A 24,641-nucleotide genomic window follows, 5' to 3' on the forward strand; every position below is an offset into this window, starting at 1 on the left:
GCTACTTGTTTTGAGTGGATTGGAGCTCTAAATACCCTTATAGGGGATACTTGATGAGAGGATCACCCCCTTAAAATCTTGTTCCGATCCGACTTTCCGTTGGGAAGAACAGGGGGGTCTCTTTTCCTCATGGTTTAAGGGTTTTAAGGGTCTATTCGCACGGGGGAGAAGGAGTCACCCCATTAGGACACCCCGTTCCCTGTCCAAAGACCAGAAAGTTTAGAGAAAGCCCTTACCTCAAGGGCTCCAGAATCCAGGATTTGCAAGGATGAGAAATACCTTCCTCCCAGACTCACACCTTGGTTGACAGGCTCCTGTCAAGGGCCTCCAAAACTCGACCTTTGTAAACGGACTTCTTCCAGGCTGTTGCATCGGGTCTCAATTTGCATCCAACCGAGTGTGGGTGTGTCCCGTGCCCTTCCTTCCGCTTGCCTCTCCGCACACGCACCACCTTTTTGTTTTCCTGTGTCTTCCGTGCAGCCTTTCCCTATGCGTCGCCTCCTTATGCAGCTCTCTTCCACACAATCTTCTCGTGCGCTCGCACTTGCTGTCCATGCCTCCGTCTTGCACACTCTTCTTCTATCTCGGTCGTGGATTGTCGGAGCTCTGATACCACATGTGAAGAACCAGCCTTCTCGAGAAATGAAAATGTGTGCAATGCATGTAGAATTTGAATGCCAATTGGCCCTCTGATGGGGAAGAGCGTCCTCGTGAGAATACTTGTTTCTATTTCGACCTACATGCAAGGTGGGAGAGAGATGGTGGATGAATCCAAGGTGAATAGAGAATGCTACGTGGTGAGATGTCCCTTGAGATCACTCAAGTTCCATCTTCCCACTTACACCTACCCTTAGCCTATGACCCATGCATCCACCATTCAATGCACCTTAATGCACCCTTCCCATCCTATTGCCCCTAGGACCTAGACACGTGTGTGCACATTTTTATTAATAGAATAAGTGTCACGTGACCAAATTTGATGCCGTCTAAAGCAGTCGTTCCAACTCGACTAGTCCTATCTACTGAGATGATCCACCGCCATAACAAATCAATAGGTGTCCATCATAAATACATATACATGTTACACCATTGGTGTATGATATATAATAATGTTTTAATGTCTACTAATCATGGATTGGTGATTTCTCTTGTCATGACATCGCCATGGTATCTCTTCAAATTGGCCACATGAAAGATATTCCTCAAACGCCAGTGGGCTTGTAATTTCAACTCATACGCTCTATATCCTTCTTCCGGATATAAAGCTGCTGAAATCTGAAATGGACCATGATACTTCAGTGCTAACTTGACATGTTTTATACTTCCTCTCGCTGACTTTATTCTTCTTTTATCAATCTTCAGTAAAACCCAGGCATCCTCCTTGTAATGAACCTCTTTTCTGTTCTTATTGGCTGCCTTGGATTGTTGAACCTGGGCCTTCTTGATATGTTCTTTTACATGCTCAATAACCTATGACATATATCCTCGGCACACTGGTCAGCAGCGAAAATTTGCTCCCCCAAATGTGTTGTTGGAGTGTATAAACATTGCCCATACATAATTTCGAATGGGGCTTTCTTGGTGAAAGTATGTACAGTGTTATTATAAGCAAACTCTAACATGGGTAAAAATCCTGGAAACCTTCTAGGTTGGTCATGGACATAAGCTCGAAGTAAAGTAGTTATGGTTTGATTGGCATTCTCACTTTTTCCATCTCCTTGAGAATGGAATGCTATAGTAAATTTCAGTTTGGTTTCGAGATTCTCTAATAGGGCTGTCCAAAAGTTGCTAATGAAACGGCCATCATTATCATATACAATAGATTTTGGTAACACATGTAACCTAAAGATTTCCCTTTGCTGTTTCAAGAGCAAACAACTCCTTTTTGCAGGGAATAAAATGAGCATGTTTACTCAGCCTATCTATAACTGTGAAAATCTGCTCAAACTGACCAACCTTGGAGAAACCTGACACAAAATCCATTGTAATGTGTTCCCACCTTTCAAAGGGAATAGGCAAAGGCTCCAAAAGACCAGCAGTCTTACTTGTGTTAGATTTAATGCGCTGACATACATCACATTGTTGAACGAGGGCTGAAACAAAGTTTAGTACCTCTCAATATTATCAATGGTCCCTCTAATGCCTCTACGTCCACAATATGGACTCGCATGTAACTCACTCATGACTAGATACCGAGATGTTTTGGGTACACATATGGCACATCCCAACAATAGGTATCCATCCACAATGGAATAGGCCTGTAAACCCCCAACCTTGTTCCGTTGAATCTTCCCATAAATTTCAGCAAAGTCTTCATCTAAAGGATAAGCTTCAATCATCGCTCATAATGATTTCTCCTTAATCACAGAAACGTGATTAACTTGGGGCCGTCTACTCAAAGCATCAGCTACTAAATTCTCCTTTCCTGACTGATAATCAATGTTTGGTTGCCCAAAGGATTGAATATATTCAGTCCATTTGAATTGTCTTGAAGAAACAATGGGTTCAGAAAACAAGTGCTTGATACTTTGATGGTCAGTCTTAATCTTGAAAGCAAAACCATATAGATAATGCTTCCATAACTTCAAAGCATGAATGACTGCCAATAACTCCTTCAGACTTTTCATACGTGATATATTTCAATTCAGCCCCTTGAAGCTTTCTACTCTCATAAGCAATGGGATGCCCTCCTTGCATCAACACTGCCCCGATCGAGATACCACTCACATCCATACATACAACAAAGAACTCTTTGTCCATATCCAGAAGTGTTAAACATTGGTGCAGTGACCAATGTTCTCTTAAGCTCCTCAAAAGCTACTTGGTGAACCTCTCCCCACTCATACAAGGAATGCTTCTTCAACAAATCTGTTAGTGGAGAAGCAAGACGTGCAAAATTCTTAATGGATCTACAATAATAACTACACATCCCTAGGAAGGATCTCAACTCATATACCTAGATGAATCCAAGAACATTCCCAAACTCATCCTCTAAAAACACAACATAGTGCAGTTTCAATCTCATGATAGTCACTCACAAGGTTAAAAACCATAACTCCATCATGCATAGCAGGGACTAGCTACTATGACATCCCCACTGACGTCATCAGCGCCCAACAGTGGGTGTAGACCATAGTATAAATATATGCTCTCACACTTCCACACACCCACACATACTTGAGCATCCATTTATACAAAGTCTTCGTACTAAGTTTCTGTCGGCACTCCGGAGGTGAAGGGCAGGACTCAGCCATGATGAAGACTAGCACTAAAGGAGAAGGCTAATCAAAAGGTAGTCCAAAATCTCTTCATTCAAGCTAGAACTGCTTGTGAAGTCTAAACATTTTCATTTTAGTCTCTCCCCAACGAGCATCTAAATCTAAATCTAGCTGATAGGGCAACGCACCATTTAAGATAGAAAGAATTATCACAATACCAGCAGGCCGCAACTTGGACGAAAACTTCACAAGGTGAAATTTGCATGTCCGCTAATACGGCAGAAGCATATACCTAGATGAATCCAGGAACATTCCCAAACTCATCCTCTAAAAACACAACATAGTGCAGTTTCAATCTCATGATAGTCACTCACAAGGTTGAAAACCATAAACTCCATCATGCATAGCAGGGACTAGCTACTATGACATCCCCACTGACGTCATCAGCGCCCAACAGTGGGTGTAGACCATAGTATAAAAATATGCTCTCACACATACAAATCCACACATCCACACATACTTGAGCATCCATTTATACAAAGTCTTCGTACTGAGTTTCTGTCGGCACTCCGGAGGTGAAGGGCACGATCTCAACTCATGTATATTTTAAGGTATTGGCCTTGACCTTTTTAGGGTGGACTTGAATTCCCTCAGCAGACACAATGTGTCCCAAATACTCTATTTCTGTCTTAAAGAACTCACTCTTCTTAGAATTTAGGAACAATCAATTCTTGCAAGAGCTCCACCACCTTAGCAAGGTGATCCTTATTCTCTTACTCAGTCTGGCTGAAAACTGAAATGTTGTCAAAGAAGACTATGACAAATTTTCCCTAGTAGGATCACAAAACCCTTCTCATCAGCCTACTAAAAGTTGTTGGAGCATTATTTAGGCCAAAAGGCATGACCAAAAACTCATAATGTCTAGTGAGAGTGCGAACAGAGTCCTTAAGTTCATCTCCATCTTTCATCCAAAGTTCATGATAACCAGATTTCGAATCGACTTTGCTAAAAACTTTAGCACCTTTAAGAATATATCCAGTAAATCATCCACTCTTGGAATCGGATACCGGTCCTTAATCGTAAGTTTATTCAAAGTACGGTAATCTATACACATACGATATGATCCATCCTTTTTCTTGACCAATAATACAGGTGCTCCAAATGGAGAACTGCTTGGTCGAGTCAGGCCTTTTTACAAAAGATCTTCAATTTGTTTTTCTACCTCCTCTATTTCTATCATGTTCATCCTATATGGAGCTCTACATGGAGAAAAAGCTCTTGGCTCTAAGTCTATGACATGATCATCTTCTCTCTCCATAGGCAATTCAAATGAGTCATCTCTTGGAAATCTATATATACCTTTGTAAGACTAGAATAAGTTCAATCTTGGAAATCTATCCTCATAAGCTCTAAGGAACTCATTTCTCTTTTGGTCTTCTTTTGAGATATATACACAAGATTACAATCTACCCCTCTTTTTACCAGTCTTTTTGCTTGGGTAGGAGTAATCAATGGAATCGTATACACGTCTCGATCCCCTATGATCCCTATGTTTTCATCCTTATGTACAAAGCAGCAATGATGAGTATGAGGATGAATAGCAGGGTTGAAATCATACCGCCATGGTTTACCTAGAATCATGTCAATGTCTTGTAAAGGAGCTACAAGAAAATCCCTTCGATCTCTATACTTTTGTATACGAAAAGGGATATTCCGTACTATGGATGTGTCTTTTTCATTATGTCCCCTAAAAGCTCATGAGAGTGACATGTTTTTTATAGGTTCTGGTTTTTTATAGGTTCTGGTTTAAGATGAAGTAATTTTACCAATCTATCACTCACTAAGTCATAATTGCATGTCATCTAGGAGAACCACTATTCTCTGTCCATTTACGAACCCACACACCTTAAAAAGATCATGAGGCCCAAAGGTATTGGCTGAATGGACAGCATTCACTATTGGCTCAATAGTCACGGTAGATTTCGAGGATGACGACGTAGAAGCCTCACCCTCCTACTTGGATGCCTTACTTATTGTTGAAAAGGTCACCTCCCCATCTATAAGCCCCCATATGAGAAGAGCATGGGGGAGGTGAACCTGGAACTGATGGAAGGCCACATGGGCAACATCATGGTTGCCATGTGGGCAAGGATCAGAGAAAGAAAAGAGCCTTCTAGGAACCTAGAACAGTACAAAACAGATCCGCCACGAGCGCATGTACGGCTCTTTTGGAAAGTTTGTAGGGCCTTGGAGAGACAGCAGCAGGTGCAGCGAAGGGCACCTGGTTAGAGTAGCACTAGGTGCTAGTTCAAGGCTGTTTGGAGCTCCAAACAAAGGCGAAACAGGACGGGGCAGACAAGTAGAGGGAGTTCGGCTACATGAAGAGGCCGATTGGGCTGGTTAGCCAGCCAACCAGGCCTTATGTAGGGCAGACCAAGGGGCTGGGACAATGCCTTCAAGTGAGAAATAAAGCCCTAGAAGTATCAGCCAAAGGCCCTAGTTATCAGAGCCCTTAAGGGCGGGTTTTGCAGCAGGCTGGTCGGCCTGTTTGGGTCAGTCAGAATGATGCTGCTGGTCGGTTTTTTGGAACAGGCCTTGGGCCTATTTAAAGAGGCCATTGGGCCTCATTCATATCATCCAACAGTTCAGAAGAAAGAGGAGCAGACAGGAGCAGCCTGAAGGCATTCCCATGGGCCTCATCTTGGAGGTGAAGGAGAGTTGAAGGTGTGCTGCAGACTAGGGGGTGGACCTTGGCTGTCTCCTAGGGCAGCAAGGTGTTGTGATCTGGACGGAGAGTCTACATACGCTTGAGGTGGTCCCTTTATTATTCCTAAACCAGTTTGGTTTCCTAAAAGTGGGTCTTAGATGTTGGCCCACCCTCCTTATTGAAGGGCTTACGAGGATTCAATTTCCTCTCAGCTATTTCAGCCAGCTTAGTGAGGTCCTTAAGCTTAAACATTTCAACCTCGTATCTTACTTTTGGGCTTAAGGCTGCTAAATACTTCTTTCTCCTATCTTCCTCACTCTTTTCGGGTAACTCTAGAGAGAGTTTCCAAAACATGGCTGTAAAATCTGCATTACTCTCATTATCGAACTGCCTAAACCTCGCCCAACGAAAGGCTAGGTCCTCTTCATGCCTCAGTGGCATGAAAGTGGCTTTCAATTGCTCCACAAACTTAGCCCATTCACGAATAGGCTCTTTTCATATTTGTGACAAAGACCACCACATTAGAGCATCCTTTTGCAGATGCAATGTGGCAAGAGCAAGCTTCTGTTGCTGGGTCTTGTCTTGATGAGCAAAGTATAGCTCAAAATGGCAAATCTAATTGAGGATTTTGTCAGCCTCCCTTGCCCCATCATATTTGGGGAACTGGATTCTCTCTCGTAGTTGGAATTTGGATCTCTTACAAGGGGTACTCAACTCTTCATCCCCAAAGTTTAGAGCCCTCTTAGTTCCTAATCTTGTCATAATGGACTGTTCAATCATATTGCTAAGCTGAAAAATCAGCTTATCAACAGGAGTCTCCTCTCTTCTTCTTGCACTTGGTGTGCTGGGTTTCGAGTTGAAGGTGTAAACTCATCACCTTGTTCTTGGATGGTCTCATTTCTTCTTTCATTACAAAAGGAGAACTCCCTATCAAGAGGTTCTTGAAGGAGAGACTGCTGTAAATATATTTGTGGGTTATCAACTCTCACCTAATCCATCCTCTTCAAGAGGGGGTGAAGGTTTTATTTCTCTCTCTCCTTCAGATAATGGAGGAAAAGGAATAACTTCATTGTTATATATCTCCTCCCCGGTACTTGGTGGGTGGATCACGCCCTTAAAATCTTGTTCCAATCCGACTTCCTGTTAGGGAGAACGGAGGGGAGTTCCCTTTTCCTCAGGGTTTAAGGGTTTTAAGGATACATTCACACGTGGGAAAGGGGGGGATACCCCGTTCCCCATCCAAGAGCAAAAAATGGGAGGGGGTCACCCCGTTAGGACACCCCATTCCCCGTCCAAGGCAAAAAATTTCCAAGAAATCCCTTGCCTGTGAACCTCAAAAATAGACAGGAAAGTTTGTTTGCAGCACAATATTCGGGGTTCGCTAGAAATACTGTTTGCAGCAAGGGAAGACTGTCTACTGAAAATACAAATCAGAGAAGCATTCCTTTCCCCATTCGTTGCTCTCCCGCGATTGCAAATTGTTGTCGCTGCCCATGCGTCGTGCGCCGCTTGTCGTCGAGTGCCTTCACACACCGTTCCATCCTTCCATGCCGCCCCCTCATGTCGGCTATCTCCTCATCCTCTACTCTGATGTGTTCCTGCGCTGACTTGTTCTATGTAAGGCGCATCCTTCATGTTCTTTTGAAATACCTCATTGGCCTTTCATGAAATTATTCGACACATTTGCTTTGGACAATTCACAACTATTATTGCGGTTCTTTTTGCATAAACTCCTTTGATTTGTTGAACTGCTGGGAAAACACTTTATTGCAAAATTTTAGCTGCTTCAATTGCGTGTTGCCCTGATAGCACCCAATAAGAGTACGTGTGTATGTCTTTTATTGACACTTTGGTGAGTGGCGAATTGGTGTTCGGATCATATGGCATCACATTTGCTTTTGTGGAAGAGTCCCTCAAAGGGATAAAAATCAATGACGTGTCTCTGTGCCCGATCACGAACCTCTGGTGCTGTCCTATCCTGATGTCTAGTCTAGGAAATATCACGGTAAATTCTGAAAATACTGCTGTAAAATGTCAGGGTACTGCTGTAAGTCTTCATCAAATTGCCAAGTAGCGTCGAAGGCATCCAGATTCGCCAAAGAACAAGAAATTCCGTGATAAGTCGATGTCGAGTCTCTCACTGTCGATGGTCCAGAATATGCTCAGGAATAAGGAGAACATAATCGTCTTCGATTTCTGGGACATAATCACCTGCAGGAGGAACTGCTTCATCGCCTGGAATGTACATCTTTAGCCAAGAAATATGAAATGTCGGATGGGTTTTACCCCATGATGGTGGTAATTCCAATTTGTAACTTAAAGGTGAATTTCTCTCGACGATCCAGAAAGGTCCATAGTATCTTGGTCGCAACTTAGGAAACACAAACTTGACCGTCTTGTAGCGATGTGGGCCTATAAATAATAGCACCATGTCACCAATTTCAAATTCAAGGTGACATCTATGTTTGTTGGCGGACCGTTGATACCGCTCTTGCGCTTTTCGCATATGACCCCTCACTTGGAGTAGAATATCTTGCATTTCTTGAACCAGTTGATCAGCTAGGACCACTCGATGTTGAAGTACAAAATTCGTTGGTACAATCGGAGTGTGTCCATAACCTGCTTGGAATGGAGTCATGCTAATGGCACTATGGAAAGAGTTATTATAAGCAAACTCAAGGAGTGGTAGATACTCTTCCCAAGTTGCTAAGCGTGACTAAATATAATGTCGGAGCATTTCTTCCAGAACTTGGTTGACTCTTTCAATCTGGCCATCTGATTCTGGGTGGTAGGTTGAACCGAACAGTAGAGTTGTACCAAAGATTCAAACAATGAAATCCAAAAGTGACTGGTAAACTTAGGATCTCTGTCAGAGACGATATTCTTGGGCAATCCATGGTGTGGGAAGATGTATTGTATGAAGAGTTTGGCGATGTCTGGAGCCTATGCACTTCTTTTGCAAGCAACAAAGTGTGCCATCTTTGACAATCGATCAACAATTACCATAATCTGAGTGTTACCTCTGGAGGATCGTGATAGTGTTGTAATAAAATCCATGGAAATACTTTCCCACCTTTCAGTTAGTACTAGAAGAGGCTGAAGAAGTCATGTTGGAAGTCATCGGCTTGCTTTCATTTGTTGACAAGATAAGCAAGATGTAACCATTTTGATGACGTCACTTTTCATCTAAGGCTAGTAGTATGTTGCACTGAGTAACCTATAAGTCTTGTTAATGCTTGGATGGGCAGCATAAGAAACTACATGATGCTCTTTCAACAAAAGATGTCGAACATCCTTTTCATGTGGTACACAAGCGCGATCTTGATAATACAAAAGGTCGTCCGTATAAGAATAGGATGAGAAAATCTTATGTTCGGAAGTCGACGGTTGATCTTTCGAAAGAACTTGTACTGCTATGCCGAAGTCTTTATCATTGAGATACTTCCCTTTGAATAAATTCGGAACATCCACTGACATTGTAGAGATTACCATAGCTGATGCTAGAGTTAACCTACTAAGAGCATCTGCAACTACATTGCGTAGTCCTGGAATGTACTCAATGGTCATGTGAAAGTTAGTTAGAAACTCAACCCAACGTGCTCGTCGAGCATTCATTACTGGCTGAGTAAAGATATTCTTTAGAGAGTGATGATCTGTCTTTACCACCGAGTCGGCTCCCATGAGATAATGTTTCCAAGAGCGATAAGCATGTACAATGGCAAGAAACTCCTTATCATAAACCGGGTATCGGGTTTGGATATCAGAATGTTTATGGCTATAAAAAGCCATAACTCTGCCTTCTTGCATCAAGACTGCTCCTGTAGCGATATCGGAAGCATCGGTCATGACCTCAAACGGAAGGTTTGGGTCAGCAATAGCCATAACAAGTGTGGTAGTGAGTGCTTGCTTGAGTTGTTGGAAACTATACTCTGTTTCGAGTAGCCACTGAAAAACTGCCGTGCTTTTCAATAATTCGGACATAGGAGCTGCAATCTCGGAAAATTGATAGACCTTTGTATGGTAGAAGTTTGCCAATCCGAGAAAAGAGCAGACATCATGAACATTCTTAGAAGTAGGCTAATTTCAGATTAGCTCCACTTTCTTGGGATCCACAGAGATGCCTTAGGCTGAAATAACATGTCCCAAATATTCGAGTTAGGTTTTGAAGAACTCACTTTTCTCAACGTTGATGTAGAGAGAATTTGCGCGGAGAACTTCAAAAACTTGGTGCGAATGTTGTTTATGCTCATGTAGGGATCTGCTGAAAACGAGAATGTCATCGAGGTAAACGATGACGAACTTATCAAAGAAAGGCCTGAAGATGTTATTCATTCATGACTTTCATTAGTGTCATGAATGTGGCCGGGGCATTGTTTAACCCAAAAGGCATGACCAAACATTTATAGTGTCCATACTTTGTTCGAAAAGCTATCTTGTACTCATCGCCTTCTCATATGCGGACTTGATGATAACCTGAACGAAGATCAATCTTTCAGAACTGTGTTGCGTGTAGAAGTTAATCAAAGAGGTCATCAATGCGAGGCAATGGATACTTGTTTTTTATAGTGAGCTTGTTGACGGCTCGGTAGTTGATGCAGAGGCACATTGACTTATTCTTTTTTTCCACAAGTAGTACAGGAGATCCGAAAGGGCTGCGACTGGACCGAATGTGACCTTTGTCGAGTAGTTCGATCACCTGTCTTTGGATTTCTTCATTTTGAGTATAAGAAACCCGATAAGGAGGTTTCGACGGTGGATTACTGCCGGGAATAAGTTCGATTGGGTGATCCACTGGTCGTCGAGTTGGTAACTGCTTTGTCAATTCCTGTGGAAAAATATCCAGGTAGGGCTGGAAAAAAGGTTGGTTGAGGTACTCAGAAGGATCCTTTGTTGGTGTCTCCTCTACTGCCGTAACCAACAGAAGTGAAGTCTTTACTTGACGTTTATGAACCCACTTCTTTACTTGTAGGACGAAGGCAGAGTCCCTAGAACCAGTTAGCTCAATAAGTTTTCCCTAGTGGACAAACTAGATAGTATGGCTGCGAAAACTGATTGATGGATCATAGTCGTAGAGCCACTGTTGTCCGAGTATGACATCGTACCGAGAAAGAGGCATGATGTCGAAGTTCAACTTGTCCGTATAATGTTAGATGCGAAAAGACAAGTTTTTGATCCTGGTGTTGCACAAGAAGGTAGTTCCATTTCTGATAGTCCATGGGACTAGGACTGGTGGTCAACCAAAGTCTTTCAACCATAGAACTAGCTAGGAAGTTATGAGAGCAGCCACTGTCGATGAGGATAGTGACCGTTGTTCGATCGTTGGACGCAAAGTACTTGAGTGGCCAGGGAAGATTCGGGGTTGCTAGCAAGGCTCATGTGGATGATAATTGCCATTCAAACAGCTTTGCCTTTCTTGTCTTGTGTTGGGGTAGCATCTTCTGCTTGGGAAGTGCTAGGTTCCATATTGGAATTTTGCTTTGGTCGCTTTGGACAATCGAACCATCTATGGCTGCCCGTGCAAATGGTACAAAGTCCTTTTGTGCAAGAGTGGTTGTTCTTGTCACTGGCCGACCTTTATGTTAGTGATGACGGTCATGACTTTGTGAAGAGGAAGAGACGCGATCCTTGGAGGAGTGCTTCTATTAGGATCCAGCATACAATTTCTCAGACTTGTTGGGATCTTGAGACCGTCGTTGACCTTCATTACCCGAGTTTTTTCTGAACTTGGAGTTATGGTGAGGGCAAGCATCCTTGGCCATAGTAGAGTTCTGTGTTCTATTAGAACTATGCTTCTCTTTGCTTTGGAAATCAGTAATGCGCTCTGCGTAAGCAATAGCGCCAGCTGTGGTGGTAATGTTTGATTTGAGGACATCAATGCGTAACGAGGGATTTAGGCCTGAGATAAAGGCATGAAGGCAATCATCATCAGTTAAACCATCGATCTCCAGTACCAATGTGGTGAACTGAGAGATGTAGGAAGACAGGAAGCCCATTTGCTTCAACTGTCGAAGTTTTGAGCTTGCTTGGAAGTCCGCATTGGCAAGTATGAACTACTTACGGAGCACGTGTTCAAAACGTTCCCAAGTTAACACACTTTTGTCGTCCTTTAAGCATCGTTGCCCCATAGGAAAGCTGTATCTTTGAGGAGGGAGGCTGCCAAGGCAATCTTTTTTCCTTCAGTGTGGTCGACACTATTAAAGTACATGCGCAGTTTTGTGAGCCATTGGTCAACTGTTCGGCGATTTCGTTGACCAGTAAGCGCTTCCGGAAGTCTAATGTCAAGTCTTTTAGTTTTAGAAGCTTGAAGTAAGCAGTAGAGGGCACGGAGTTCAATGTTTTCTACCTCTAGTGATAACGAGTCCACATAGTCGTCCGGTGGCGTCACGCCATCCTCTGTATGTGTGGTACTGCAAACATCCTGGAGTTGTTGGACCTTTTGGATCAAGTAGGAGAGGTTGTCCTGACACTGAGAAATTTGAAGTTGAAGTAATGCTTCGCCTTATATGTTGACTTCAGGGGTCTTTTTTGGACTTGAGTGGCTTATCTCCGGAGAGGTTGCACGCGAGCGTTGCGACATATCTGAGGTCCTTGTGAGAAGAGCACGAACCTGCACTCTAGTTTGTACCATTCCTAGAAGAAGATCCGGGCTGCTCCCTGAGATTGCTCATGTTGAAGGGGGCAGGCAAGGCAGGATGGAACCACCCGTGGAACTCTGGTAAAGGAGGTCATGTCTGAGGTAACACTGGTGATGCCAAAGTGGGTGTTACTCCTCGTAAGAGGACAAGGGTAGGTTGCAAAGTCCACGGATCTGAGAAGGGATAAGGACCTGCTGTCGGGAGCGGAGCATATCTAGGAGGAGGAGTACCTTCAAAGTGTAAATACTACCTTGGGGAAAAGAAAATCTGTTCAAGAGGATATCTAGGAGCTGAAGGAGGTGGAGAGTACCCTAGAGATGCTGAAGCTGAGGGGTAAAAGTCTCTTCAAAGATGGACAGCAAACTCGTGAGGAAAATCGGGTTCTGGGTATCTACGTGTCTCGTGAAACACAACCTGGACTGTGTTGAGTAAGTAATGTAATTGAGGTGCCTCACGCAAAAGATATAGGATGTGGTCCAAGTCACTGGAAGGGCACGTGACACAAAAGACCCACGATGCAAAAGCTCCGAAATGGGCTGGTTGTGCAATCTGAACACGATATTGTGTGATAGATGATGCCTGAGGTGTCCTTAAAGGGACTGAGGCATTACCAGGAGTTTCCATGATTGAAGGAGAGGGCTTTCATTTGCTGTAATTTGATAATGAGCAGCAAATAACAATATGAAAGAAAATCCTTAGAAAAAGAATGGAAAGAATCCACCTGGCATAGATAAGATCTGCCAGACTATGCTGAAAAGCGTGTACCAGCGGTGGGCTTCAGGCTGGAAAGAGTACAGCATCAAATGCGATTTCAAGGAGGTCCCGATGTCAAGTTGGTAGAAGACAAAAGTCAAGTTTCAAATTTCGAAATTAGGGTTTGCTGTAGCGGGAGGCGAATCAGCGACCAAACAGTCCGGTTGTGGGCAGAATATGTTGCCAGCAAAACCACGAACCACCCAGGATCTCGACCTGTTGTGTAGAGGCGAGAATTTCTTGTACAAGAGGGGCTGGGTGAGGTGATTTGCTGGACAGCAAGGCTTCTGTTCGCAGGCAGAGATGGCGAGGTGAAGAGGTAGAGCCAGCTGTGCAGAGATTGGCGTCAGGCTGTCACTCTTATGAGGCGATGGAAGGCATCCAAGGCTCAGCAAAGGCTGGCGAACAGATTCAGCAGGCTGAAGGCAGGATTGGCGTGACTGTGGAAGGCCGCCAAGGGCTGAGCAAAACCTGGAAGCAGAAATGTTGATGGGGAGCAGGCTTGGCATTGGCTGGCAAGCAGAATCAGCGTGATAAAATGTAATGTGCAGCAGGCGCGATTTTTGAGAAGGCTCTGGCCAATTTGCGATGGCTGAAATAACTGCTAGGCCTTGCTTTTCCCACAAATTAAAGGCTGGGTTACTTGAACGCAAGGGCAGTCTTGGGTTAGGCCTTGGGTGTAGGGCCGGTTGCCCTTTTTAGGCCCTCTAGGTACCCTTTTGGAGGTTGGTGCTTGGTGCCAAAGGGTGTGCCTATTCTAAGGGGTATGTCCCTTGGAATAGGTGTACCTTTTCATGAAGGGGTGTAACCCTATTTTAAAGAGGGGTGTCCCCACACGAAAGGATGTGTCCTTTTTTCCACGATGGGGTGTGTCCCTTGGGTGAGGAGTCAAAAACTCTTCATCAAAAGGTGTGTCCGATGGTGAAAAAGGTGCGTCCCTTGGTTTTGGGACAGCCCAAGCATATCAAAAGACATGATTTTTGTCGTGTCCATTCACATCAACTCCTGATGTGAGGGAGATGGACAGGCCACTGATGACTTTAGGTGGGGTTGGCACTAAAAAATTTTACACTCATTCTCTCCATCTCTTCCATGCACAACGTGCATGGATATCCTTCTAGCGGAAAGAGATGTATCAGATAGGCACTAGAAGGTGGGGGGCATTTCCTACAGGCAGGAGTGAAATTTGCTCTAATACCACTGTAAGAAATCCTAGATTTACTATATTTAGAAATGTGCTAAGGAACAGAAAGGAGACTGAAATAACAGAGAACAAGGAATATTTGTATTGCTTGAGTGTCTGTAGTGTGTCATCCATACAGTTGGGCCTCTCTTATATAGAGAGTGAAGAGTCACACATGAAAAGGTGTGTACTCCAAAGTGTATGTGCATGAAGAGGTGTGTACCCCTTGTGAAGGGTGTGACCCTTGATGAGAGGGTACATTACAATGGTAGTGTCTCTTCAATAGAATGTCTCTTGTGAAGGGTTGTGCCTCATAGGAAGTGTCCCGTCAAAAGGGCATACCCTTCCACAAGTGTCCATTCATAAAACCATTCATACCAAGGTATAGAGAAAGAATACGTCACATATCGTGACAACAGCTCGTACATTCTATGCAGTGAACAAAGAGGATGTGGTGGGCCTAGGTAAGGAGAACAAGTTCGGCGGTGCCTGCATCGGGACAGCGTAGAGTGGAGTCGCATATGTGTGCTAGACCCCTAGATCAATGATAGGAATAGGTGACTCTCTCTCTCCGAAAGGAGACCCCATGCAAAGGTGAAATCATCCCCTCGAAAAGATCTAATAACATCATCCATCCGATGTGAGAGGAAAGCTTGTCTCTTCCAACAAGTCACTCTGCGTGATATCCATTGTGCCTCAATTCTCGTAAGGTGCCCCAATGCCTACTCCCGTATGAGATGGGATCTCATCTCTCGATACTCATCATTGAACCATGAATTCTCGGGCATCTTCCCAGCTGGGGAGATCAAGTAGAGGGGAAGGATATGACTGCGGCATCCTGAACCATTGATACTGAAGTGTCTAAGACATGGGTGAGGTCTGCATCATCCCCAAGGGAGCCTAGTAGCTCACAAGATAGATGACAGGTATACTGCATCAAGGACATGATCAAAGTGCACCTGGACCTGAGTGGAGGCTGGTGGACCCTATTCCGTGGCCGACATGGAGGCTGAGACGTTGAAAGTCAGATAAGAGTGGGGGGAGGGACAAAAAGATCATGTACATGTGACACAAAAGCCGGAGATCCTAAAAAGTAATCTACTATACTCGATCCCCCTCCGTGTGGAAAGCAAGTCAACCCTCCCAACAACGGCCATCTGAGAAGACCGTTGTATATAATCTGATTATGAATTGCTCCCATATCTAGTAGATGTCGGCCATGACCAATGATGCGTGGTGCATCCTCTAAGTGTCTCACTATCCCACTCTGCCGGGTCTATCTCCGGTACTCTAAGGGGATCAATCTCGAAGTCAAGTAGGCCCACATGTTTGCTCCCCGTACGCGCATTGAAGTCACCCAAAAGAAGGATCTCTCTTTGTCCGGAGAACTCCATGATATCGTCAGATATCGTCTCGTACGAGCTATGACCCTCTATGGTGACCTCATGTGCATATGGTAAAGTGTCTAGGGGAAAGTGGCATACCGCAATGTAAATTGGGCATGTGTCGGGTGGCTGAATTCGGGGATGTGCATGCTCCTCCCTCATCACAGATATGTAGGATCTCATATGTGACCGAAAGAGAACTACCACCCCTCATGAGCCCCGTATGCCGCTGTCTCTCCGCATCCCCTTTCTATGGGCTGATTCCCATATATATCCTATTACTATGAGCATATGCGCTCTCATGAGTCTCTGTGAAGAAGATCACATCTTTGTTAGTGTATGTTTCTGAGACACCCCTAGGTCAGAACAAAGGGTTCCATTGCAATTCCATACTGCCATTAGTATTCTGCTTTCTACTCTCGTCTCTAGGCCCCAACATTGTCATGCACTGCCTATTTCACCTTCATTTTTCTCTTCTCCTTTTGCTCTATTTGCTCTTTCACGGCTGATCACTTTACCATCTCTATATGCAGCCCATTTCCCTTCTTGTCTTCCTGTCATCAATTTCACCATTCCTTCCCAGCGATGTTCCTGTTGTTAGGAGGGTGAGAACACCATCTACGAAGGTCCTAGTGCCCTTCAATGTTGCCCTCATGCTCATAAGAATAGATCTGTCCACTTTTGTCCGGAATCTCAGCACTAATGGCCTTACTGGTGCGTCCACCTTACCCACCCTCCAAGCTGCCTCACAAGTGAGGTTGACCCCCATCTTGGCAAATAGGATTTTGGCGTCTGCCATTAGGGTATCCCCAACCGATAAGCCTCTAACAAGTACATTCAAGGATTTACTGTCCTGACTCTTGTCCTCTTCAAGGGCATCCGATATGATCTCTTTTTAAGGAGCTGATGTAGCTTGACCAATTGACATTGTCCTACAATGGAACATGCAGTTAATAATAGAAGATGTCATCCTACTTCAACATGTATCCACTTGCTTGGTACTATTTCTTTTTGTTTTTCAATAGTATGCTTATTAAGAAATGAAATGTTTTCCTACTTTTCAGTTACGGACAATGGGGACTAGGTCTAGCATTTGAGGGTGGACCCCCTTGCTTGGGGTTATGGGCATTAGTGACCCACAAGAGTGATGGCCTCTCTTTGAGAGGGACATCTGGAAACCACGCCCCACCTAAGTACCCAAACATGGGACCAATCAAATGCACAGATTGCATACTGACCTAGGAACCATTCAAGAGAATGTTCCCTGAGCTTTGGGTGTGGGCCTGGCAGCATGCCAAGAGTAATGGAGATACAAGATAAGACGACAAACAAATGAGCTCAGTATGGCTCAATTACGACCTTAGAGTACGTCAATAGATAGTCCACTCTGTTAGGAACCGTGGGTGCGATCAGAATTGAATTTTGACAACTATGAAATTTTAGGGTTTTTGGGAGTCACACGTGGCAGACTGCCACATGGAATCTGAGCTCGCAGGTCAGTCCACCTGTCCCACACATGTGGCACAATGCATGGCAAGTGGCAGGGCATGCAAGCCAAGTGTCTGGCCCCAAATCTGGTAGATTTGAGGCAGGTTGTGGGCTGTCCTCTTTGGGACTGCAGCCCACCAAAAATCTGGGACAAGTGTCCACCTTCCACTCTAAGCCGGGGGGGGGGGGCCTAAGCCTATAAAAGAAGGCCTCTCCCCTTCATTCCCTACATGAAAAATTCGTCACTTTTCTTCTCCCTCCTTTTGGTTGATGCAACAGAACCTCTCCAGCTCCTTGGGTGCAACCAGCTTCTCCCCAGGCCATTCTCTCACCTCAACAGCACTTTCTCTCTCTACAACAGCACATTCTCTCTCTCCAGTTCCAGCCCCTCCTCTCCAGAAATCTTCCCCCTCTCAGCTCTTCTGGAACAGCAGCAGCATCCTCTCTCCTTCTCCTAGCCTGGAGCAGCCACAGCCCCTTTCTCTCTCCTGCTGCAGTCTCTCTCTCTACTGCAAAATTTCTCTCTCTAAGTTCCAGCCCATTCCCCTTGCAGAAATCTGCCTTTTTGTGCACCTCTGGAACAGCAGCAGCTCCTCTCTTACATCCCCTCCCTTGGGATCAGCATTGGCTCTCTCTCTCTACAGCTCTCACTCCATAAAATCTTTCTCTCTCTAGCCTACAGGCTGTTTTTCCTAAGTTGTTTTCATTCCAGCCCCATTTCCACACTCTCCTCACCCAAGGTATAGCTTCAGAGGCATCAAGGACTTCATCTACAAAAGGGTCAAGTCACGAAGGGAGTCTCTATCGTCAAGTTTATCTCATTTACAGCACTATTTCATGTTGTTTCTACTATCTTTCTAGAAACTAGTGCTTGCCTCTAATGTTGGATGTAAGTGGTGATTGTTGCAAGCTTCTTCCTTGTGGATTGGGCAAGCCAAGAGTTGAAACCTGAGCTTGGAGTCCTCCTTTTTGTTGTCTACCTTGTACATATGCTCTTGAGTCTTGTATCTAGGTCCTAGGCTTTCACTGAGTTCATCAGTTTGGAAGGTGCATTGCACCTTGGTCTTGTATCTCCATTTTCAAGAATAAAGTGAGCCTGGATAAGGGGGGGACCGTCTTGGCCCCTCAATCATATTGCAATTTCCAATGATGTCACTTTTCTGTTTAAGCTGTATAAGCTTAATTGCAATCTCTTAAGTTCAAGTATATGTGTTTAGCAACTCACAATCATTTCATTCAAACGCCTCTGCAAAATCCGTTGTCTGAATTGATAGAAAGCACCGAGTAGTTTACAGAAGACAATGGGCCAAACAACTCTAGAAACAAAAAGTCTACATGCATTACAGTTGTCCAAGCCATATACTGGCAATACCTCCCATCATGTTGACATGTAGCATGTAGTCTACTACATTTTGCAACATATTTGTTGATATGCCTCATCATTTGCCTCCGTATCATCTCTATAAGGTGGGAGGGGGAAGAGTAGCACAGCAGGTTGAAGAATCAATTGAGAAGGATTTCATCTCTTATACTTTTGTCTCACCACTTTTGAGAAGGAAGGATGATCCGTACCACATCTGCGTTGATTAGAAAGTATCTAAGGCCACCAACAAAAGTAGGTTTCCAACATAGTTGAAAACTTGTGGGGGTGGAATTAACGGGTACTCAGTATTCCACCAAGATTGATCTAAGATCCAAAATCTCCACCCCTCCAAAAAAAGATCCAATAACCACCAGATTGAGGGTAATAAGCATAAAACACCCGTCGCACGAAAAGAAGCTTGTGTGTACCTTGGTAGTGTTTTTCTTTTCGGAGACCCCCATGCCTAAGTGGGCTATCCTACTATCCTCACCCTTGAGGAATGATGGCCTAAAATGCTCTAAACTTGGTGGATAAATTAGCCATAACTTCATAAAATGCTTTTTTTGACGCATGTAACTTTACTATATGGTGCAAAAAACATGATAAATAATCATGTCTTGCCATTTGTTTTGATATGCTACAGGACCCAATTTGGATTTGTCATTAAAAGATAGAGGTTGTCATAGTTAAGCAGTTTTTGGTGATCAACACAAAGGAAAAGAATGCCACAGTCACCCAGATGAGCGCTAAAGCTAGCCTTTTAATAAACGATTGTAATTGTGGGCTGTATGTTAGGAAACCCTCAGAAACGTTGCAAGCTTTAAAGCCTTACTCACACAACAGAGAATAATACTACAATAACTAACGGATTATATCAACAGAAGATGTGTGTACAGAAATAATGCAACCATAACCCTCACAGATCTCGAGAGATGTGCAGTCAAACGATCATGAATATAAATCTCCACTAATGTGGACAATAGCCAGTACAAACTGTTAATAAATCCCTCATATGTCTGCAGCCAGGTGTGCTGCCAGATATGTATCCTAGATGGGTGAATGTCTCCTGCTGTGGTTTCTCTCCCTCTGCTGCATGCTCTATCTAGAGGCCCTTGCTATTAACAGATTCACATTTTGATGGTGCTTGCACAATCCAAAATTACTTAACTAGATGAACTACTTGCATGCTCCAGCCTCCACTGTATCAAAATACATATGCAAACAGTCAGCTGGATTCCTAGTGAAAAGCATGCCGCACATTTTTCTAAATTTTATTCCCTCAGACAAACAGGCTTTTTAAAGCACATACATATCTATATGAATCCAGGAACATTTATTGTATCCATTCTCCTAGAAGATTAAAAAGAAATTAGAAAAATTGTTCTGATTGTGTCACATAGAATTACTAAGGTGGTGGTCATACAGACCCCACAATTCTCTTTCAAAAGGTTAATACCCGGAAGCTATGAAGCAGAAGGAATATGTTTGTTTCAACATCAATAAAAGTGTACTAAAGAGCAACAACGAAGAGCCCAAATTAAGAACTTCCCACGTTAGTTTAATTATTGTTGAGGAAGAAAACCTTATAGAAACCTGTACATACTACAACTGCAAGAAATTTGAGGAAATCTTCTCTACTTACCTATTATTTGAGATGGAATTAATGTGATAATCATGAGCATGGGCATAGATCCTTCTACATCTGGCAACATGTGTTATTTCATTACTGCAAACCTGCAACCAGAATACAGTTCAGTAAGCCACATAAGGACTGCAAAAGCAATTCTTATGAGAGGCTCCTATGTACTTAACACACACCCTTGCATTAGGATTCGTTTCCAAACAAAAGAATGAAGCTTTATACAATCTCAGCGCATGCACTTTCTTCCCCATAGCCTGAAAGCTAACTCAAATATTCTGAATTGCACAGGAGAACCTATGTCATTGAAATCACTTTCCAACTGATTGTATTATCCCTTCAGTAAAACACACAGCACTTAGATCATACTAGGAAAATTGTATGGTGTTCCCACAAACACGATCCACAGTGCATTCAGAGGCCTTAGAGTAAATACGACTACCGTGGGCAAGTGTAGTGACGGGATGCCATCTGAAGGAAAGGCAAAATCGCTATTTAAGGTTGGAGTAGCCCATTGGGAAGAACTCCCATTCATAGCCCATGCTGTGTTGGAATTCGGGCTTAACACTGAGCTCCCACTCATCATAGTTCCATTGCTCATTCGGATTGGCACATCGACATTCATTTCTGATACTTTCTTCACCTTCTTCTCTAAAACCTGCCAAGAAAGTGAATCTTATTAATAACAGTGTGCAAATTCCCACTCACATAGACTTTGGGTGAAGACGAGGTCTTTCGAAACAATGTTAGATACACCGTGGTCATTTTGGGTAGCAATTGAGCAGCACAAGCTTGTTTGCACGACTTTTCAACACGTGTCACCAGCCAATAAAGTACAATGCATCTTTCAATGAGTGAATCACTGCATGTTGCTACACACAAGCATGATCTAAACAGACTTATACAATGCTAGAGATTCAGGCCTTCCCTCCCCTAGATCCTCCTCTGCACTGGAACTCAATTCAAATAAAGCATCCATGCACCACCCCAAAAAGGTAAAAGGAAAGAAGGATGCTCAAAACTGCAGACACAAGTACCTTCCATAACTTAATGGTTTTGTCATTGGTTGACAGCAGAAATAGAGCACCATTAGCAGTTTCACACCACCTAATTTTGTTGATCTTCTCTTCTATCTCCAAACTCTTCAAATAATCAAACTGAAATAACACTCAAGCATGTTAATGTAACTGCAGGAGTGACAAATAATGATGGTTATGAGCATGCAAATATAACGCAAATGCAACTTCTCCCAAAAACCAAGTCACACCTCAGGTTCATGACTCTGGAATTCAGTCATATATCGATACTCTGGATGCTTGGAAGTTGACACATCTGTCCTTTCCAAGTCCCTACGAGTCCGGAACTGCAGAATTTCAAGAAGCAATGATTCATAAACAACAATGAAAAATCTACCAGCTCGTCTCTTCGCTGAAAAAGGAATAATACAGAGCACACCTTCAGCGAGTATAACTGCAGTCTTAGGAAAACCATTAAAACTTAATATCCAAGCTCAGGTTCATCCATGGCAAACAAACATGTATCCATAAAAAAGTTTCATAGCAACCCAAAACCATATTTCCATCTTACATCTTTTCCATCTGTCCTCTCAAAGAGAACAACACGACCTCCTCTATCTCCTGTTGCCAGATGCTCACCAGTCTTATCGAACTCAATGGCAGAGATTATGTCCACTGCATAACAAAAATTACCAATGATTATAAACTCTATATAAGCCTCCAAAGACTTCAGTATATTCAATTTGATTAATTAGGAGATGGTGAAAACCAAAGATAAGGAAGCACAAAAGTGAAAAAGTGAGAAACTAGAAGAGAGAAAAGAGGGAGAAATGATATATAATAGTAATTTCAATCTGCACTGATCTATTGTACATCAGGCAATAAAGAAGTCCTGCTGTTGGATTTTCTCTTCAGGACAATTTTGCAAAGAATCCATAGTGAAATTGGTGCTGATGCCAAGAATAACAAAATCAGACCATAGAGATGGGAAGACCTCCAAATGACTTAATTCCATGAATTAGCATTCTTCCTCATGCTTACTTAGTTGTCTAGGGTTTATAATCATGTATCATTGCAATCCTTGTGGTGCCCTGCATTGAGAACTTCTAGACAATGAGCAACAATGGCTTTACTCTTCCCCCCTGAAGAGAATTTCCTCTCGGATTCAAGCATCATTTTGTCAAAAGCATCATGTTCTGTCATCTGAACTATATCCTTTTCTTCCTAGAAGCACTACGTGTCTCCTGAGCATTATGGCTTGAGTCGATGCATGGCTGAGAAAGGATGCTGTTATGTCTCATTAGCAAAGTAATTGCCCTACTTCTTTGCAATGATTGTATTTGGAGAGAAGTAACAAAGAAAACTGACCTTTTTCATTTATATTTGCGCAGTAGTCTTTATATCTTTGGGATTTCAGCTTTTGTTACACTTAAACCATCTATTTCTAGAAGAAAGTGGGGCCATTTTACATGAATATACTTGATTTCAAATTTCTATCTTGTATTGCCTTGTTTGATTTGGTTGTGCTACTACTCCAAAAGTAATATGTATCTGAGGGAATTTCCTGATTTTGTCGATTTCATATCTAGTAAGCTCAAGGTTCAAGCTCAAGGTTAACCCAAAGAGGAATTCTTACCTTTTGAAGCCTAGAGGGTAACTTACGGTCAGTGATTGAGGGTTGCTTTGCTTGCTAAGTAACTTAGTCTTTTATTTGGTGTTGTTATTTAGAACAGCTCCCTCTTCCCTTGCAAGAGAGCAAGCTTGTTACTGACTGGCACATGCAGTATTCCTCCTGTAATTTTGAAGGGTAGTATGGAATTGTTGATTGCAAGAGAAGGGCCTGCTATGTTAGTATGAGGATCACAAAAGCTTTGATGCAGTTCTTAAAGACGCTGATCACTCAAAGCATAGCCTCCGCTTCCATGATCACAATATGGCAAACAACACAAAAATTGACACAATATCTTTTTAGATGCCATACAAGACCCACTTGATAAACCCCATCACCGTGCAGGAGTTGTTGGCCCAGTTCAGTCCCATGGCTGCCTAGTTCAGTGGTTAATTTGGGAAGTCTCCTAAGCCTTGAGGAATAGTTAGGAGCAAAAGATGATTCCTCCAATCCTAAAAGAGAACCACCTCCTTTTGAACTCCAAACTGAGTCACCAGCATCCTCCTCATTAGCCGCCTTCTTTGTGCGACCCTTTGTATACTGTCCATGCTTGTCACAGTAGAAACAATTCTTTTTCTTCCTGTTCCCACCGCCGAAGGACTTCTCACCCTTTGAATCTTTGCCAACCTTGGGCTTGCCCTTGTTGGGCTTATCCTTGACTTTATCTTGACTAATGCAAAGAAATCATAATCATCTTCTCCGTCAATGACTCCCATGGAACAGGAACGTTCCGAAATTTCAGGTGCCGGAACGGAAATGTTTTGGGAAGGGGACACGGGGGGAACGGGAATCGGAATGCCACATCATCAATTCATATGAAAATATACAATTATGAAAAGAAAACCACTTTTAGCAGCTCTAAACTTTCCATTTCTGCTTTAGACTCTTAAAGACACTCTTAGAATACTCAAAATTTGCAATGTGCATAAAGCATAGAAGTGTAGAATACTATGAATCAGAAAGCATATATTATGCAAAGTACAAAAAGAGGAGGCCATGCTTCGGGCCTGATGGCCTCAATACAAAATAGGACTCGAGACTCTCGAGACAAGTACAAGGTGTATAGAAAAAAAGAGAGTCAGCCTTAATGGTTTGAAGGTGGCATAGCAATGGAGGCCAAGTTGCCAAATTGCCAATGTCCTCAACTCCTCCTTCCTCCAAGCATACAAAGCATTTATACTTTGAATGGTCTCAATTATCCTATCCATCCCTGTTAGAATTATTGTTATAATTTAGCAGTGACCAATGTAATGTAATAAGTAGGTTAGGGGCACTTTTCCCTCATTTAAAGGTTTTTCCCCCTAACCACAGGTAGTTCACTAACTATGGTTAGTGAAGGATAAGGTTTTGTCACTTAGACAAAACCTATCCCTCTCTTCAAGTTGTACTACACTCTTCTATTGCAACTATTGCTTTCAGCGCGCTACACTACGGGACCACCCTACCATTTTCATCGATGAGGATCTCACACCTATGCAGGTAGAGGAGCGGCGCACCCTACTTCAGCAGCGAGATGCAGCCCGTCAGGAGAGGAAGTGGGCTGTCGTCCGAGATGGCCGCCTGCTAGTTGGCCCCCGCCGCCGAG

The 24,641-nt window shown here is 43.3% G+C and overlaps 1 protein-coding gene across 8 annotated transcripts in view; it reads right to left on the reverse strand.

The window, feature by feature from the left end:
• Positions 1–24,641, reverse strand: part of LOC147895082 (serine/threonine protein phosphatase 2A 55 kDa regulatory subunit B beta isoform-like) — a 64,537-nt gene that overhangs the window by 23,188 nt on the left and 16,708 nt on the right. For 5 of the 8 annotated variants that reach the window (XM_087383851.1, XM_087383846.1, XM_087383845.1 and 2 more), the window contains 5 exons: positions 21,959–22,062; positions 21,639–21,734; positions 21,409–21,528; positions 20,811–21,029; positions 20,375–20,466 (listed from right to left, as the gene is read on the reverse strand). In XM_087383851.1, the coding sequence (XP_087239977.1) occupies positions 20,375–20,466; positions 20,811–21,029; positions 21,409–21,528; positions 21,639–21,734; positions 21,959–22,062 (631 nt within the window). The remainder of the gene's footprint in view (positions 1–20,374; positions 20,467–20,810; positions 21,030–21,408; positions 21,529–21,638; positions 21,735–21,958; positions 22,063–24,641) is intronic. The other 3 variants (XM_087383854.1, XM_087383849.1, XM_087383850.1) reach the window with 1 other exon arrangement.

This window comes from Dipteris shenzhenensis, chromosome 13 (assembly GCF_047967505.1).
Source record: "Dipteris shenzhenensis isolate YYH24624 ecotype China chromosome 13, Dip_SZ_1.0, whole genome shotgun sequence".
Classification (NCBI taxonomy): domain Eukaryota; kingdom Viridiplantae; phylum Streptophyta; class Polypodiopsida; order Gleicheniales; family Dipteridaceae; genus Dipteris; species Dipteris shenzhenensis.